Genomic DNA, 20368 nt, shown 5'->3' with positions numbered 1-20368 from the left:
TAAAAAGTTATACAATTGACTGTTTCAAACCCCAAACTTTACCTTACCAAAATTCGCATATTTTTCTTAAAAACTATTGGCATTTATTGACAACATTTCCAAAAATTAGCAGAATCTGCCGAGTGGTTCAAAAGTTATGATTTTTAAAAATGTATTTTCTTTTAAGAAAATCGAAAACAATCTACTTTTTGGTCCACCCTAACAAGGAAATGTTCACCCTAACGGGAAAATAAAAAAATACGGGTCTAATATTTTTCGATGGAGCACGGTTCTTTCAAATATTACGAAATTTTGAGAAATCAATTTCTCATGGAATCGCTGTATTATTCATTATTCGAAACTGTTACAGTGCACAGTGGGTCGAAAGCCCAATTTTACGCTCTTAATTGATACCACGTTAAAAACGTAATTTTATAGGTACAGTATCTTAAGCAAAATTGCTCAGAATGAGAGGTGGCATCTTTTGAAAAAGAAAAAAAAATATGAGTAATCCCCCTAAAAGAGAAATAAAAATATTCTGTTACCACAGGATCAACATAGGGGCCAAGTAACTTTAACAAAATTATTTCAAAAAAGTTTACGAAAGGTACTATTCCTGTAACTTGAATGAAATTCATGAGTAAAAGTATTTTCTGAAAACGACTCACCTGAAACCAGTTTTTGTAAGAAAACTTATATATTTTTTCAATTCTATGAGTTTTTTTATGTTCTATAACAGGGGTTCCCAAACTATTTTGGGTTATGGACCCCTTTACTAAAATTAACTTAGGCCTCAGACCCACATCAACAAATTTCTTTGAAAATTCAATTTCTTGCATTTTTATATTAAAATAAAATACTTACCAATTTCTGCGGATGCGGATAAAATACTTACCAAGTTTTTAGCGTGAATATTTCAAATAACAACTTATATCAAACAATAGGGGGTCGATTTCTAGACCTCTTCGACCCCCATAGTCAGTTTTCGTTTATGTCGACCCCCGCAAAATAGATATCGACCCCAAGGGTTCTATATCGACCACTTTGGGAACTCCTGTTCTATAAAGTTGTTTATCAGAACTTTCTTCAATATACTATATCACTATCATTTAAGATTAATGAAAGAGAACCATTTTTCATGTTTCTTCAAATAATTCTAACTTACTTAAGTTTACGTTTCGTCTTCGACTCATCAGTGCTTAAGCAGATTATGTTAAACTGCTTTCGCAAACCCCCGGATCAACAACATCCGCTGAGCAGACGTAAAGTTAATGCTGTTTGCAAGACACTTTTATTACACAAGAAGTGTAAAGTTTAAACTGACGTCTCGAACGAAACAAGTTTCGGTTTACTGGCCGCACAGATTGTGGTGATTTGAAGGGAAAAAAGATTGCTTTTACCCCCAAATTTATGCTAGGTGCACATAACCATTTTAAATTAAGTTTACGTTTCGTCTTCGACTCATCAGTGCGTCAGCAGATTATGCTGACGCAAACCCCCGGATCAACATAATCCGCTGAGCAGACGTAAAGTTAATGCTATTTGCAAGACACTTTTTTATTACACAAGAAGTATAACGTCTAAACTGACGTCTCGAACGAAACAAATTTCGGCTTACTGGCCGTACAGATTTGGATAATTTGAAGGGAAAAAAGCTTGCTTTTACCCCCAAATTTATGCTAGGTGCACATAATTTTACATAAATTACAATTCTAACTTAATTATTATTCTGCACAATTTTATCGTGCTAAAACAATATTTTTATTCAATTGAGAGTGTAAAATAGGGCTTTTAAACTATTGTGCACTGTAGCAATCAGGGAGAAAGAATAATAACTACATTGAAATGGTGGAGTGAAAAACCTTTCCCAAAATTAATAAATTCATAAAAGTATTAGATAATATTTGCAAATATCACGCTTAGAACATACGGACGGTATTCACGAATTTTGACGAATCATTGAAAATTTTTCCGATTTCTCTAAAGTTTTCAAGTTTATTTCTATGTTTTAACATAGTTATTTTTTATTCGTAATTTGAATAAATATGAAGGTGGGATATGATATCACTTTTCTAGTGAGACGATCACTATTTAATGACCGCAGAATAAGTATCGGAAAAATAAGCTCATTTCCCATTCGGTTTGTGACACATCAGCAATATTCTATTGGGAAGTTATGCATCATGCGGCTTACTAATCAAACTTGGCCTCATTTGTTTGCCATTGGTTTTTCGCTTTTGTTCCTGTGAAGCTGTCAAGCAATGGGGTGATGGAAGTTTTACAGCAGAACTGCTCTGACGTGGAACTCACAAATCTCCTAACAGATGAGATTATTTGTAGCAAGCACATTGAAAAATATTCTTCAAACACCTTCTCCGAGTTTGTTTTGTTAAAAAAATGAGCATTATTGAGGTCAGTTCGTAACATTTGCATAGACTGTTATGCTGGACCTGTCAGGAGTTGTATGTTGACGGATGATTTACAATTTCCAAGTGCTGATTGCGATCAGTGACGGAGTGGCAACTTGGGGTTTGTTTTACAAGCTTAACTAGTAGTACAGCTTTAAATACCGCTCCCAAGGGTAGTAATTATTTTTATTGGCAGTAATAAACAGAACCACAACTTAATATTAGTGCAATTTGAAACAATTTGTTTCTAATTTTTCATACGTTCCCTGACCTGAACTCGCAGGTTCGTGACCGTCAATAGCTTGCATTAACCAAAACTTTCCACTCTGTTTAGCTGCTGCTGCTGCAACTGCTACTGGTGTTGCTTTATTAACCATAGGTAGCACTTGCGAGTATCCGGAAATGTCCAACAACTGTAACCATATAGAACAAAAAAAAACCACGTGGAAGCTACGTGACTTCCCCTCCTTCCCCAATAGACGAAACACGCAGTCCGTAGCTGGCGGATAATACCGGTAAGCTTTTACAATGTCCACCACCGTCCAGGCAACGTCAAGGGGCATTATTTCGGAACAGCTTGTGTTATGACCTCCTCCAACCTGGTACCAACCCAACCTGTACCCGGCAAATACATTTTGTAAGAGGCGCACACGATTTTCGGTGGTAATAAAAATGTTTATTACATTTTGATGACGAGTGTCGGGTTCCGGTTCCGGACACTCTAGCGTGTTTATCTCGCCATTCTCCAGAAACAAAACGGACCTGAGGTGCGGTCGTAAAGCGTCTCCCATAGACAAAAGTTTCGTGTCCACCAGCTGCCCTCCCAACCAACGGAGTTATAAAGAGGAAATATTGTACATTTCTGAAAGTATAGTAAATTGTTTTTATTCGCCTATGGTTACAGAGGTTTTATTTTATAGGAAACCTAAACACATTTTATATTTATTTTTTAAATCCAACTGCAACCTCCGGAGGACAAAACCTTGTAGCATTGTAATACTTTAATTGAGAGTTTCCACTAGAATCTACAAATTAAACAAACAAATCAGCAATCAATCGAATCACAATCACAAACAAGTACAGCGGAACTCGAGTAAACCCTTCATCCCTCCGTTCCGCACATGGTACAATCGTGTTCGGAAGGGCCAGCCAACGATTTCCGCTGACTGCTGACTCGTTTCGAATCATCGTACCAACACAATCATTTTATCATATCTACCCTAGACGACCGCAATTATTATTATCCTGCTTTCAAAAGTCTCTCTCCTGTCCTTTGATGTTCCTTCCAACCTGTTTGCAATGCATACACTCACTCGCACGCACGCACGCTTATCGCACCCTATTCTCAACCCCACCAAACACTCAACCCTTCGGCAAAATACGTTAATAATGCCAAAGATAACATATTTCCTTCTTCAAATCTTATTTGCGAGGTCGTAGAGCTCTGAGAGCTGAGACTGGTTGGGGTGTTGAATGGTGGAAGAGGCAGAAGCAACAACAACAACTAAAAAAAAATATTTACCTCTACCTACCATTGTCTGTCAGAGGAATGACTTGATTATCTTGATGGTGGAACGAAGAAAGCCGGCAATATTTATGCCCGAATTTGTGTTCAAGAAAACTTCCCTGTGCTTCTTCACCTCACGGGACCGCTATTCGACAACTGTCAAATTTTCGTTCACCTTCCCCGAGTTTGGAAAGTGAAATTACCCCAGGGGATTATCGGCGGACCCCTCTGGCGGACCATTGCACCGGTGTGATTCGAGGGGAATAGGCGCTCTATTTTCCATTTTCGGGTAGAATTAAGGGGTGATATATGATCGGCATTAAAGACAAAAGATTTTTTGCATTTTTATTACACTTTATTGAAACAATTTTTCTGCCCATGTTAGTCCAAGTCGGGGTATTACATTCCTTTTGTGGAATCTATCCATTCTTCCTCAAGAATCTTCTCAGTCGGCTTATGTAACTGTCTTGCATTGATGCAACTACGTATCCGAGTTTTTGGTTTTTCATATGGTTGAATCTGTGTATAATGAGCTAAAATTAAAAGATATTCTATTGTTTCTCACCCAATGTGGTAAGGAACTATAGTCAGAGGTATTCATCGTTCTTTTTTAAGTGAATGAATTCATTCTGTATTGACCCTAATAGGTTGTAGCAGATTGTTTGGCATCCCTTATGGAGTGCCGAGTTTACTTCTGCTCATACATACTGCGAATCGTTCTAAATTCGTCCGGGAATGCGCTTTTGTAAAATCTCTAAATCCTCTCGGGGGTTGAAGGTTTTATTAACTGTGCATTTTGGCATCTGCAGATCGTTCAGCATCCTTTCGAGGATGCAGAACGATTTGTTTCTTTATGTTTTGTGCTGTTGGCTTACCTCACCCACTTCATAATTCCCTTCCATGTTCCTTTTATCCTTCCCTTCCCATCAGGAAATTGATGAGAAGCCACTGCTAGACACAAATCTTAAAATATTCAATTAGTTCTGATTTCTAATTCCTGATTCGTTTTCAGGTAGAATTAAGGGGTGATATATGGTCGGCAAAAGATTTTAATTTTGCATTTTTATTACACTTTATCAAAACTATTTTTGTGTCTATGTTAGTCTAAGTTAAGTAAAGTCGTGCTATTACCTTACTTTTGTGAAATCCATCCATTCTTTATCAAAAATATTCGCAGACGCAGACCTTAAACGTATTAATCTATTTGCATAATTTGCACTACGACCTACCACTATTAAATTTTATCCTGATCCGAGCTTCGGTTCCGGAGTAACGGGATAAAATGAGCTTAAAAGTGAAATAAGACGTTCGATTTCTTCAGAGATCGCTCAATAAATTTCAATAAACGGATCTATAAATGAAAGTTTGTATAGTCCTGTTGCCGTAACTGTGAAATTTCAATCAGATCTGATTTTCGGTTCCGGGGTAAATTGTGTAATGAAATTTGAAAACAGTGCACGAATCTCTCGTTTTCAGAGATAGCTGAATTTAAATTTGTATAAACTTACATCCAAATTTACGGTGCCATATACTCTAACCTTACTATTTACTTATTTCTGGATCCGTATTCCGGTTCCGGAATAACGAGATAAAATAAGCTTAACAAGTGCTCTTGATTTTCTAAAAAAACCGCAGGATCGATTATCGTAAGCTTAGATTCATTTAAAACAGTGATTCCCAAACTGGTCCCTACAACCCACTAGTGGGTATTAGCTCATTTCTAGTGGGTAGTAGACTCAAAATTGTCAACAGGTGGGCAATGAGTCGCAAATTGTGGGCTTCGATACTTAATAAATCTTTCTGAGGTAGGCCCTGAGTAAAATGGTTCAATAGACATGTGGGTAATATATCATTGTGAAAAACAATTCCATTCCAATCTATCAGTTGCAAAATGATGTGACTAGTGCATCATTCAATTTTTGGGAGATTTGTGAGAAAAAGAAACGAAGTTAAGAAGATGAAAATATAAGTGCTGTCATGACCAAGAATTGGTCAAATAAGAATGAGTGTAAATAGTTTCAATGTTTCATTAGAAATTTATATCAGGTCTATATTCCAAATTCAATTCATACAAAATACTGAAAAAAATCAGATCCACGTTCCGAATCCAGACGGTCAGAATGATTTTCAGAGTTCGAGTCCACAATCTTGTTCAGAATCCTGAGGTCAGATCCAGAATGCAGACTCATGTTCGGGATTCAGGTCCAGAATCCTGCTTCCCGGTTCAGAATTTAGGTTCAGATCTAAAATTTTTGTCAGGAATTCAGACCCAGAATCGAGGCAGTTCTGATCGTAGAGAACTTATGTCCAAAACATACGAAAATTGTCAGGAGTTCAGATCTATAACCCAGGTCCAAAAAGTAGACCTAAAATTCGGATCCCGATTTTCGCTCAAGAAACCACGTACATGTTCCGGAACTAGGTCCGGAATTCGAGTCCAGAATTCAGGACAAGAGTCAAGGTTCAGGATCTAGTTTCAGGTTCAAAAACTCTGTTAGGAGCTGATCCGGGGTCAGAATTCTGGCCCAGAACCAAAGTCCAAATCCAGGTTGAAAATTAAATTCCAGAATGCAGATGCAGCATTCTGGTTCAGGTAAAAAATCTCTGTCAACAATTTTGGTCCAGAATCAATTTTGGTCCAGAATCAATTTAAGTTCAATTTCAGAATTCAGATCCAGACTAAGAGTTTCATACCACAACTTTGTTAAATTCTACTGGTTTGTTGATTCTCACCGAAAAGAATCAACAAATCAGTAAAATTAAAAAAAATATCCAGACTAAGAATTCCGGTTCAGAATCAAAGTCCCGATTTTAGGTTCAGAAATCAGATTCTGCATTCAGATCACAAATTCATGTTAAGAGATTAGGTCAAGTCACCCAATTCAGTTCCAGGTTCTGAGTTCCAATTATAGTACAGAATCAGGATCCAAGGTCAGAAATCAGATCCAGAAACCATGCTTCGCAATTTTGGCCCAGAATCCAAGTCCAGATTTATATTTCTGAATCCAGCTTCAGGTTCAGAATTCAAAATCAGGATCAAGTTCCAGGTTCACGATTCTGGTGCATCTGTCAAATTTTTTGATTAAAAATCTTGTTTGGAATCCTGAACCCTGCTCCAGATTTAGACCCAAAACCTTTTTCGAGAGTTCAAGTCAAGAAATCAGGTTCAGGTCTAGAATCCAAACCCATCCAAGTGTAGATTTCTGCCACAGGCTCATAATCTCTGTCTGAATTCTGGTTCAAAAACCATGTCCAGATTCAGTATTCGGATCCAGAAACCTTGCCGGATATCCATCTCCAGGGTCCTGGTTCAGAATCCTGACCTAGGCTTAGAATCTCTGTCAATAATTTAGTTTCAAGTTTAGAATTGAGGAATCCCAGAGAACTCAGGTCCAGAATCCTTCTTCAATCCTGCCAACTGAACTAATGTTGATCTAGTAAAATGAGCAAAAGAATGAAAAAGCGCACTCGATTTTCTCGAACACCGAAAAACCCTTCATGGAATATAAGGTCTTTTGGTCGCATAGTTTACTAATACCGTTTTCGTTTTTGAATCTACACACGGGCGACTCTGACTCCGAGTAAAACGAACACGTGGTACGCGCCCATAGAAACTCATAGAAAAAAGAAAAAATAAACAAACTCGCATGGATGTCGTGGTGCGATCCGAGAAAATTCTCAGAGCAAAACTACCCGATTGGAGTCCGATCTAGAGCGACCCCAGATTGCCCAAACAAACATCTCAAAAGTTTTTTGGGTGAGTCTGGGTCAATTTTCGGGCTGCTCTGATCAATAAACGAAAGTGACATAAGAAAATTTTATCCGGATTCGACTTCCGGTTTCGGAGTAATGAGGTGAAATGTGTAAAAAATGGAAAAAAAAGTTCACTCGGTTTTCCCAAAAACCGGCGGAACAATTTTCGCATACATATATACATACTTGATGTCTAGTCTGCCATTAAATTTCATTCAAATCCAGCTTCCAGTGCCGGATTGATGCGGTAAAATGTGCAAAAGAATGAGTACATTAGATTTTCTGGAATATCGCTGAACCATGTTTGACGAACTTTGATTAAATTGCATGGTCCTATGGTGGCACAGCCTGCTGTGAAATTTTAACCGGTTCCGACTGCCGGCTCCGGAGTAGCGAGATAAAATGTGTAAAAAAAGGAAAATAAGAGCACTCGAATTTCCCGCTAACCGCTGGAACACTTTTGTCATACTAAGATTCAAATGAAAGAACTTAAGGTACCATAGTCTGGTATGAAATTCTATTCTGATCCGATTTCCGGTTTCGAAGTAAAAGGGTAATATGTTAAAGGTAATTTAAAAAAGTGCACGAATTTCTCGTTCTCAGAAACCGCTAGATTTCAAATACATTCAAATGTATGGTCTCATATTCTGCTAGCCTACTATGAATTTTCTTCCGGATCCGAATTCCGGTTCCAGAATAACGAAGTAAAATATGCAATGAAAAGTGCTTTTGATTTTCTCAAAATCCGCTGAGCCGATTATCAAAAGCTAAGATTCAAATGAAAGGTCTCTCATAGTCATCATCATTGAATTATGCCCGGATCTGATTTTCGGATCTGGAACTTGCGGGGTAAAATGTGTAAGACGATGGAGCTCATTCGTTTACTCGGAAACCGCTGGAACAAATTTTGCATACTGAGATTCAAATGTAAAGTTTTATGGGTCCATTATCTTTCATTCAGAATCGACTACCGGTTCCGGAGTAGCGGAGTAAAATTTATCTTAAAATGGAAAAAATAAGAATATTATATTTTCTCAGAGACTATTTGACCGATTTTCTTGAACTGATGGAAGGTCCACTCAATCCTGCTATTGAATTTTATCCCGAAAGTAGTGAAGAAAAACTCCAAATATTGAACTCACGTCGATTCCTCAGCGATGCTTGAACCGACTTACACAAATCTTAGTTTAATATAAAGTTCACATTGTATCAAAAGCTACTGTGAAATTTCTTTCGGATTCGACTTCCGGTTCCGCAGTTACAGGGCGATGAGTGTCAAATTTTTCAAACCACCATACAGAATGACCATATGTACAACATCGGTACGTGCAACGTGGAAGAAGAGAACACAACACGAACGATGCGTGCTTTGCTCTATTTTCTACACGTCATAAAAAAACGAAATGGTTACGGATGTCTGCTACTGGTGTGTGATATTGGTCAAATATCACTGATTTCGACGAATTGATTTCTTTAAGAAAAAGGCAAAAGTGTAAGTTTTTCTTACAACACTTGTTCTGAAGCCAAAATCCCAAAAATGTTAAATATGTTTGTATGCACGCTGAAAAAAACTTTATTGGTAAAAATGAGATATACTGAATAAATATACTTAACAAATATATAAATAGTAAATACTCAAACGCTGATAAGTTAATGAGACTTTGTTTTTCAAATGTCTTGATTGTTATCTAATAAACGTCTATTGATAAAAAAAACGGCGTTTGGACTCTCGCGTTTTCCTAACGTTTGGAGATTTAAATTGGACATCAAATATTGACCGGTTCATTTTTGTTTGCACGCCGGCATTGAATTGATCACTTGGTGGTTATCAAAAATTCATGTTTACAGAAGAGAAAAAATTCAGAACAAATGTCGGCCCAGACGCCGATATTAAACTTTTTAAATTGCCGTCCCGCCAGGAGTAACAACTTCCCTCCGGAAGAATATAAATCAAAAACCTTCTCCCTCCCCCCACCAAGTAAGTAATAATTCCGACGAAAAGGAAATCCACCCCCACGACAGCGCTCAGCATTACATCCATTTTAGCAAACAACCTCGCCATCATCATCGCAGCTTCTTAAGCCATTCGGAGCATTCCATCCCGTTCCTCTCAGACGCGCCGGGGTGCACCTGAAAGAAGCGAGTGCCGAACAAAAAAAGGAAACAAATTTCGCAGAACTGCTCCGTTAAACCTCCACCTACGGCTTCATGGCCCATCTCAGACCCCAAACACTGCCAGAACATCTCTCGTTATCAATGTGGCAATCGGCACGCCTCGCTCGTTTGTTGTTAGAAAGCGAGACTAGAAGCTGAAGACTAAATGCGAAAATTGTACACTTTTCAACACGCCCTGCCTCGGCCGAGTCGACCGGCTCGGGCTCGGTGGGCGGTCGGGAGAGCGATGATGTGGGAGTCAAGCCGAGCTGAAAAACAGCCGGCGCGGGGTAGTCTTCATTAAATGTGTACGCAAGACCTACTTGGATTTCAAAAAAAACCGCAACAGACTGAAGCAAGGAATGGCGTAGATTTTCTTTACTCCCCCTGCTGCTGCGGCTGCTGTTGTTGTTGCTGTTGCCGTTGGCTGAGGATATTGCTTGCGGAAAGGTAATAGGCACCTAAAGACCACGTGTTGTTCAAAATTCTCATACAAGACGAGGCGTGATCTCGGGTGAAACCTTGCGTGATGACGTGGAATGGCGCGGTGCGACCTGGCCGAACGGAGGATGAGGAGGGGGAATTTCACCTTTCCGCCGTACCTATCGGTTTTCATGTGTTCGTTTTCACGGCAGTTTTCTTTTCCGAACGATGAAATTGTATCTCGGGAGGCAAACAAAGCGCTTCACCATCTCTTCGTCGATACAGTCGACTCGACTCGATTCGATGACTCTGCTTGCTACCCCACCACCCACCGCCCTTCCAAATGTGCGACGTGACAAGTGCCGCTGCCGTTGTGTGGTGGAACTCAATGTTTCGTAACGTAAATATTCAAATCGGATTGAGCGGAGACTCGGAAAAACATTTGACTTAGTTGAAATTAGACACCCTCGAAACGAAATTCACTGTTCGAGCGCGGGTTGTTCGAAGCACGAAATAGCTTTGAAGCGTGGATTTTTACTTCAGGTGCTGTTGGCAGTCTTTGGCCTATTTGGGTTGGAATTTTCCAAGTGATTCCATAATTTACACGTAGATGTTTGATGTTAAGACATGCTTTATATTCATATTTTATATTTTTTTTATATGAATATTTATGTTTTTTTAGTTCTCCCGTGAATTTACAAAACTCGAACTTCTTTGTTAGTTTCAACTCATTTTGCAAGATTATGTAGCGTTCGTTCCCTACAAACAGTCTGAATTAAACAGTATACTCGAAAACGGACTGAATTAGTATTCGCTAAAAAGCAGGTAAACTGTCAATCTCTAGTTTAAAACGTGTTTTTAAAACGAGTTATTCAGTTATGTTTGTAATATGGATTTGAAAATCCGTTCCTTGATTAGATCTTGGCTATCTCGAAACATTTTTGAACTACATTTGTGTGTTTTCATACAATCATTCACGTGAAATACCAAAAATGAAAACATGTCAACTAATAACATACATACTCAAAGTGATAAAAAAGGCGAGTTTTTTTTTCAGAGAACACCTAGTAATTTTAATGCATGATGTGTGAAAACCCATCTTAATACTTTTGTAAATCACTTTCCTAAAACCAGTTGAACGTGTGTGTTTCAGGTATTTATAAAACACAAAAACTGACACGATATATGAAACGAACGATATCGGTTCAGTTGTCGTATATATCGAGCCACGACTTGTAAGGATTGTTAGTGTCAATAGAATCGCAGCAGTAGCCAAGTAATGGTCATGTACACTGAAGAATTGGCTGCAATTCGTCTGTAGAAACCGAAGGCTTCAATTTAATCACATTTCCAGGTTCATGAGTGAAGTTTCCTATCTGGAAGAATTATTTTTCAAAAAACACCTAGTAATTAGGATGCATGATAAATGTGAATCCTTATCAACACTTCTTCAAACCATTTCCTTGCATTTTTCTAAAACCTTTTGATCGTATATCTTTCAGGCATACACAAAATTTACAGGATATAATAAACGCAATCGATTCACTCGAACGCTCTTATGACCGGATTAAAGCAGACGCTCAAACATGAAACAGACATCTATTAATTGTTCTAGAATTCGATTTTTTTTCAATCCGCATAACTTTGAAAATCCACATTAAAAAAAGATACCGCTTATTTAATCACATCCACAAATCGCCTGCCAAATTAGGAACTGCCCACTTTTTCTACACCTTCTGCACCGTCCTACAAAGTTCTAATTCAACAGCCATTCTCAGAATTTTGAATTCCCACCGTATTCCTAGATGGGGGGAAAATCTTATGACTTTTCTGTATTTAGAAAATGTTCAAAATCGTTTGAATATCATTTCTGATAAGCTGCTCAATCAACGATTACGAGATGTTCATAGCTTGGAATTTGAATTAATTGCAATTTAAATTAATTATTATTAAATGCGGCCAACATGAACATTCACCAACGCCATATGGAAGACTCTCATGAAATATTCAATTCACCGGCCACTGCCGATCACCAGCTGAAGGCTGGATCTGCCAAAGTCAACCATTGCGACCCAAATATGACATTACTCAATGATACAACCCTAGTTTTAAGTTAGTCGTAAATTAAAATTAGTAAAAGCCCTTGGCATCTTAGAGCTTAAGCAGTGTGCCTTAAACATTATATTCTTGAATAAAAAAAAAAAAAAATTATTATTAAAGTTTTGTATTTGCAAGATGAATCGAGTAATTGTATAAAACCTTAAAATTATTCATTTCAATCTAAACGTGTCACATCCGATTAACATTCCATGAATTTTAGAAGTTAGTTCCGCCTTAAAGTTTTTGTCATTATATATGGTACTTCAAAAAACGGTATTCAGAGAATGGCATAACCAAAAATAGTTCATATGTCCATGAATTCCTATGACGAATAAATTGAAATAGTTTTGAGTCCAACTTTGAAGATTTTTTGGTATCGTCTTCTTCTATGACGGTTTGAATTCTAAAAACTCATCACGCTGTAATTTCAAAATTGAAAGTCGGAATCGGATAAAATTCACCAATTTCGTACGGGACCATAAGTTTATTTGATTTTTTTTATTTTTGTTTATTAAATTCGTTTTGGCCATCTCTTAGCTTTTCTATTCCCGATACTTTCGGAAATCGGTGTAGTTGAAGTCAGTTAAATTCGCCGAATGGATTGTTAACCATTTCATTAGATTCGAAATTTTTGAAAATCAGTGTAGCCATCTTAGAGAAATCGTAGTGCGTTCCACATAAAATGTTTGGACTCTCAAAATCTGTGAGCCCGATAAACCCAGAAAAATTTATGTGAAACTTTTACACTAATCACCCTGTCGGAAGTCGGATCTGATAAAAATCCATGTGGTTTTTATGGGACCTTGAGACCTTTCACTTGAATATTAGATGGACGAAATCTGTTCAGACATCTACTAGCAAAATGGCTGACATTATTTTAATTCCATTGCATATATCATCCTGTAGTTCTGGAACCAGAAGTTGGATCCAAATTAAATTCAGGAACGTTATATGGGAGCATGGAACTGTTCATACGAGTCTAAGTTTGAAGAAATCGGTTAAGTCGAGAAAAATTCATAAAATTATTTTTCACACACAAATTTGCTTATCGCGACGAACCTCCTCGAACGGTATAAGGGCGTAAAAAGTTGTATTCATCCAGAAATTATTGTTGCAAGCAGTATAAATCAATATAAATATGAAATTGTCTTGAATTTGAAAATACTGCCATCTCTCTAATATCGTTCATTTTCGAAGTACTATGTTGCCAAAAACGAACCGTGCTAAAATCGAAATGTCATGAAGAAGGGTGCTGTGCAGTCTTTTGAGTACTAAGAAACAATTGCATAAAACAGTATCGAAAATCGTGTTTCTGAAACATCGCTTTATCATCAAGCGCGTAGAACTAGTACTACTGGAATAAGGCGATAAGTCGCTTACACGAAAAATATCGATATCTCCGTTAAAAATGTACGGATTTTAACAATCTATGGTTTGTTGGATAGCTATTACCGTGCGAAATCCAAGTCTAAAAACATATTTTGTTTCCAAGGTCAGTTGTGTTAGATATTGTCAAAAAAATGAAAATTTTAACATAATCTTTCATTTGCGACTAGTTTGAACGAAATCGGTCCAGTCATCTCTGAGATCTCGACCTCTTTGTTAACAATACACATACAAATAAACGGCGGGATTCTGTGCTTTGAACAAAACGCACGCTTCTGAGCCGGAGTTGCTTGACTGTTTTTACCATCACGGTTAGAGTTCGACTGATAGAGCTGTCAAATTTTGTCTGCTGACTCATGGGTTACTATGATTGATGCTGCATGGGTAGTTTCGTCAGTGCGGGTGGAACCCATGAAAAATCGGCAATTTTAGTCCATTCTTTAAAATTCAAACGTTACGCGTAAATTGATCAAAATTTATCCAATTTATTTATACTTTGTGTGCACTTCTGCTAAACTTGTTTTGCACCCCAACAAATCGGTTCCGATCACCTGCTTGGAACTTTCGCACGGAATGTAACTTTAAATTTATTATTTGCCATTCGTCGTCGTACTCTTCGTTGCCATCTTTTGCTTCTAATGTCTATTTCTAAATCCAATTACGAATTAAGGGAATAGATCAGGAAAATACAAATATAGATCGTAATCGTCTGATCGCTTCATGCGTCGTAACCATGACAGTGTTTGTTTATGTTTGAAAAAATATCATTTGCAGTACAAACTATATTGATCGATTTTGCTGCATAACAGATCGGCTGAAAAGTTCGTATCGTTTCTATGAGAGGGCGCCACTAGAATTAAATCCATACCATTTTCAGTTAGTACCAACCTTCAAAAGATACGTGTATAAATTTGACAGCTGTCTGATTATTAGTTTGTGAGATATTGCATTTTGAGTGAAGCTACTTTTGTTATTGTGAAAAAAATGGAAAAAAAGGAATTTCGTGTGTTGATGAAACACTACTTTTTGATGAAAAAAAGTGCCGCCGATACCAAAAAATTGCTTGATGAGTGTTATCCAGACTCTGCACTGGGCGAAGCAACAATTCGCACGCAATAAGCACCGAAGACGATGAACGCAGTCGACGTTCAAAAGAGGCTGTTACCGATGAAAACGTGAAGAAAATCCACAAAATGATTTTCAATGACCGTAAAGTGAAGTTGATCGAGATAACTGATACCCTAAAGATATCAAAGGAACGTGTTGGACATATTATTCACGAATATTTGGATATGAGAAAGCTTTGTGCAAAATGGGTGCCGCGTGAGCTCACAATCGATCAAAAACAACAACGAATTCATGATTCTGAGCAGTGTTTGGAGCTGTTATATCGAAATAAAACCGATTTTTTTCGTCGATATATAACAATGGACGAAACATGGCTCCATCACTTCACTCCGGAGTCCAATCGACAGTCAGCTGAGTGGACTGCGCGAGATGAACCGAACCCAAAGCGTGGAAAAACTCAACAATCGGCCGGTAAGGTTATGGCGTCTGTATTTTGGGATTCGCATGGTATAATTTTCATCGACTACCTTGAAAAGGGAAAAACCATCAACAGTGACTATTATATAGCATTATTAGAGCGTTTGAAGGACGAAATTTCAAAAAAACGGCCTCATTTGAAGAAGAAAAAAGTTTTGTTTCATCAAGACAATGCACCGTGTCACAAGTCGATGAAAACCAAGATGAAATTGAACGAATTGGGCTTCGAATTGCTCCCTCATCCACCGTATTCTCCAGATTTGGCCCCCAGTGACTTTTTCCTGTTCTCAGACCTCAAGAGAATGCTCGCTGGTAAAAAATTTAGAAGCAATGAAAAGGTAATCGCTGAAACTGAGGCCTATTTTGAGACAAAGGACAAATCGTACTACAAAAATGGTATCGAAAAGTTGGAAGATCGTTATAATCGCTGTATCGCCTCTGATGGCAATTATGTTGAATAATAAAAACGAATTTTGGCAAAAAAATGTGTGTTTCTATTAAACGATACGAACTTTTCAGCCGAACTGTTATTCAGCGATTCTTAAAATAAGAAAGTTAAAATGACTTAGAATTTATTTAGTTTGTTATTGTACCATTCCACGAAGCATTAAAGTCAATTGAAGCAAGAAATAATTATGTGCTGAAGGTAAACGTGTGTTTGCTTGTTTTCTAACTTTTATTGTTTCCATGGCATTTTACCGGAGCTAGTCGACGACGTATCGTATCGGAAAGCCTTTCACGCGCATGTTCTACGCATATGTGGCTTTTCTTTTTTTTGTATAGAACTAAAACTCGATTTTTTAGAAAACATTTAAAAGAGCATTAACAATAAAGCACACCCCGTCAATATGTCTTTGATTATCAACTACCTCTTCATGTTAATAGGAAAAGTATACAATATGCACAAAATGTAGGGGATTTATGCCTACTGGAAAACATTAATGTTACCGAACTTCAATTGGCCTACTACTCTAAATTCAGAATCAAAACTAATCACCTATAATTCTATAACGTTTAAACCATTTATTAATTGATACTCTCGTTTCTTTTCTTTCAGGTAAGTGACAAAAAGCTAAAATCACAGACAACCAGCTAATTCAAGGTACACAAATCTCGAACACCACTATTTAACCTATCACGCTGAAACAGCCTTTCTAGGGCTTGGCAATCCCCTTCAAGTTCCAATGGCATCGATTGAATTGACGAATTTCGCTCGTCTCCCCTCATGACATCGTTCGATCATGATTTTCCTTACATGTGAATATGGCAATTCACCTGTCTGTGTGTGTGTGTGAGTGTCTGAGTCGGTTACGGTCTGTATCGGAAGGATGGGATGGGAGCGCCATTGTTGCCTCGCTTAGGACGTCTGTCGTGACGGTCCTCCTGCCTTTGGCTCTGCTGGTTCGACGCGATGCCGGCTGCCATAAATAATGTCATTTTGTATGGTCTCACTTCGGTTCGTATTCGATTTGGCTTCAATTTGCCATTGCCATTCTGACGTTGTGATTTGACGTTGGCCAAAGGGATGTAGTAGGCGGAACACACACTCGTGACAGTTACAGTTTCACACATTGTTTAACGGGTCAGCAACAAAATGATTGAACCCTGCTTCCTCGAGTGCAGGACCCCAGGTCCGGAAAGGCGGTTTGCTTTTGGGTGAATCACGTCACAGAGTTGTTCATTTCGCACTTGAACCTCGGCTCGGCGTGTCGTCGATATGCAACGAGAGTACTTTTGCTGAATTGCTGAACGTGTGTGTGTGTGTGTGTGTGTGTGTGTGTGTGTGTGTGTGTGTAAGTGGGTGAAGGGTTTGGAACATGTCTGCATTTGTGCCGGTGCGTAGTGCAGACTGTGTGCAAAGTAAATTTATGAAATTTAATTACAGTTTGATGTGTTTAATTCACCATTAAAATTTATTGCTAATTACTTTCTGTCTGGCACTTGAGTCGAGTTGGATCGACGTTTTTGCGCTGCCGGTCTCTGAGTTATCCTGGCAGTCCTAGAGATGATCCGTTGAGCCCGCCCATTACAGCCCAAATGGAAAGTGGTGTTTGCTTTAGGGAACAAGACCGACCGGCGAAATCGGCTTTTTGCGGCGCTCGACTCGACTCAACTCTAGGATTGTGGTCGGTCGGCTGCTACCGTCAGGATGCAGCAAATTTCAATTTCTTTCTCCTTACGTCTGGTGCATTCATATGTGTATCCATCGGTACTCTACACTGCATCAGCAGAAGATGCTACTCATGTAGCTCTAAATTGAAACCGACGAGCTTGGGGTTGGAAAAAAAAATGAAATCAAATCTCGCTTCTCCCCTTCTGTGCAACCCAGTTATAATGAGCACCCGACCGGTTCCGACGCTGCCGGAACGCAGTAGTATTTGATGAAACTCCCGGTAATTACAGGAACCAGTCGGTGTCATTAGTGGGCTGATGAGATTGCGAATGATTCTCGAGGCGAGGCGGCACACGGCTGACTGGCCAGCAGAACCCGTCAAAGCGTGAAAGCAATCGAATCGATTAGTGCTGGGGAGAGAAAACTCAATCGAAGTGCGGGGCTTGTTGTCGGCGGGGCGGCACCAGCAGAAGAAGAAGAAGAAGCCTTTGGCAATCATTGGTTTGCTCGTGAACCGGAGCACCTAATCGAACTGTAATCGATTATTATGCGGGTTCACCGGTGGCGGCGTACGTACGTTCGACGCAGACCAGTCGTCGCTCGGCGTTTCGCTTGTCAAGGGTGTGAAATGAGTGATTGAAGGATTGATTGGGAATTACTCAATCGCACAACCCATCCGTCCAGGTGGTTACGCAGGTGTTTACGTGTGTCTGCAGTCGTGGACTTTTATGTGATTTGGTTATATTCCGGTGCCTTTGCAGCAAATCGATTTCACACCACGACGGCTGAGTTTTGATTCACAAATCGTTGTGCGTAGCATCTTACTGAAGCTGGAGAGCTGAGTGAGTTAAAGAAGTATCATGGAAAGAAGAAATGTTTGGCGTAGGAAATAAATTCATGTTCAAAGAATCGGATTTTTAATTAAAACGGACAGTCGTAAGAATTATAGAGAATTAGCAGAAAACAAGCAAATGATCCTAGTGAAAAATATTCGCTACAGACAGATAGAGACACGTAAGCTTACGATTACTGTCAATCTCATGGAATCATCCTGCCAATGAAATTATCCTAGTATCGAGCTTCGTACATGTACAGTAAGGTTCCAATGAAACATGGTCTCACTACAATCATCTACGTTTGTCGTGAATACGACTTACTTTACTATGGGGCGCCTTTTCAAAACTTACATTCTTAGGGAGTAATAACCCATGGGCTGAAAAGTCCCGGGCTTAACACATAGATGGCGCTAGTTTTATTGCAGTCACCTTTTTTACCTTTTTTGCTATAAACATAACAAATAGGTATAGAATTCGCTCAAACTTTAGAAAAATTTTCCGAGACCCGGAGGGCTGAGTTTCATATACCAACCGATTCAGCTTGACGAACTGAGAAAATGTCCGTGTGTGTATGTGTGTGTGTCTGTATGTGTATTGTTAACAAAGAGGTCAAGATCTCAGAGATGACTGGATCGATTTCGTTCAAACTAGTCGCGAATGAAAGATTATGTCAAAATTAACGGTCAAACGGAATATGCTTTTAGACTTAGATTTCGCACGGTAACAGCTATCCAACAAGCGATAGATTGTTAAAATCCATCCATTTTTAACGGCTATATCGATATTATTGTGTAAACGATTTTTCGCCTTACTCCGGTAGTAGGAGTTTTACGCACTTGAAGATAAAGTGATGTTTCGGAGCAAAGTGAAAAACGATTTTCAGCCCTGTTTTATGCAATTGTTTCTTAGCTCCTAAAATACTATGCACAGCACTCTTTTTCACGACGTTTCGATTTTAGCGCAGTTCGTTTTCGGCAACATAATCGTTCGAACATGACATTCCGGTTCCGGTTCAGGAGATACAGGGTGATAAATGTAAAAATCATAACTGGTGATGAGGTGTGAATCTATGAATATGACGTCGAAACCGCACAACAATCGACCGAATGGCGCTTCGAAGGCGAGCCGAAACCATCCATTATAGAAATCGCCACACGAAAATTTTTCAACTTCTTTGTATAGACGCCAAACAAAAACTAATCGTACGATATGCGCCAAAATTTGACAGAATGTGTATAAAAGTGTTGCCAACGTTGAGAGAATAAAAGTTTACCGATTGGACAAGCGCGGGAATTTTAAAATGAAAATTCCGGTTCTTTTTTGATCATAAGGTATAATTGACGTAACCGACAAAACACGTTGTATTTTTACCGCTCAATTTTCTCAGAGATGGCTGAACCGATTTTAACAAACTTGGGCTCGTTGGAAAGCTACTGTCAGGTGATTGATCAAGTTCGAAGATCAAATGGCTGTGACTTTTGGTTCCTTAGATATAATGGTATAAGTGACGTAACCGACAAAACACGTTGCTTTTTACCGCTCAAATGTATACAAGGGTGCCAATATTTTGGGATCACCTATAATTTCGTAAAGCGCTATTATTCAAAAGTTTTAGCACCTCGAAAACAGTCCAGTTGTAAAATTTGAGCTGAATCGGATATGGGTAAGGGGTGCTACCCGGTGGTTACGGTTAGAAAATTTTCGATCTCAAAAATCACCATAGAGATTTCCGAAATTGAACAATTGTCGCTATGTCAAACGTCTTAGAATTACATGAAACGTCTAGATTTAGTGTCATCTCAAAAAAATTCTTTTGAATCGATTTTCTGGGTCTTAGAAAAATTTTAAGGTTTTCCCAGAAAGTCGATTTTTCGAAAAAAAAAAATTTTCCAGATGACACTAAATCTCGACGTTTTATGCAATTCTAAGACTTTTGGCATTTTGATTTCGAAATTTAATTTTGATTTTTCAAGAGATTTAGAAAGGCAATAAGTGTACTTTTATAGAAAAGCATCGTTTTTATGATTTTGTGGTAACACTTACAAGTGGGTACACATTAAATCAAAGATTTACATATTTACATATTTTTCACCTGAAAAATATAGATTTTAATGTAGCAACCCTGCACGCTATACGTAATTGAACAAAGCACGCTGCGAACGGA

At 38.5% G+C, this 20368-nt stretch overlaps 1 protein-coding gene across 8 annotated transcripts in view; it reads left to right on the top strand.

Moving 5' to 3' along the window:
- Positions 1 to 20368, top strand: part of LOC131440264 (sterile alpha motif domain-containing protein 5) — a 657981-nt gene that overhangs the window by 255450 nt on the left and 382163 nt on the right. The window contains exon 3 of one of the 8 annotated variants that reach the window (XM_058611390.1): positions 16313 to 16513. The exons of the other annotated variants lie outside the window; for them this stretch is intronic. Coding sequence (XP_058467373.1) covers positions 16313 to 16351 — 39 coding nt within the window. The 3' untranslated portion in view covers positions 16352 to 16513. Of the gene's footprint in view, positions 1 to 16312; positions 16514 to 20368 lie in introns of those variants that run through there. 8 annotated transcript variants of the gene reach the window in all.

Source organism: Malaya genurostris, chromosome 1 (assembly GCF_030247185.1).
Source record: "Malaya genurostris strain Urasoe2022 chromosome 1, Malgen_1.1, whole genome shotgun sequence".
NCBI lineage: Eukaryota > Metazoa > Arthropoda > Insecta > Diptera > Culicidae > Malaya > Malaya genurostris.
The sequence above is the reverse complement of the archived record's forward strand: the minus strand, read 5'-3'. Positions and strand labels throughout refer to the sequence as shown.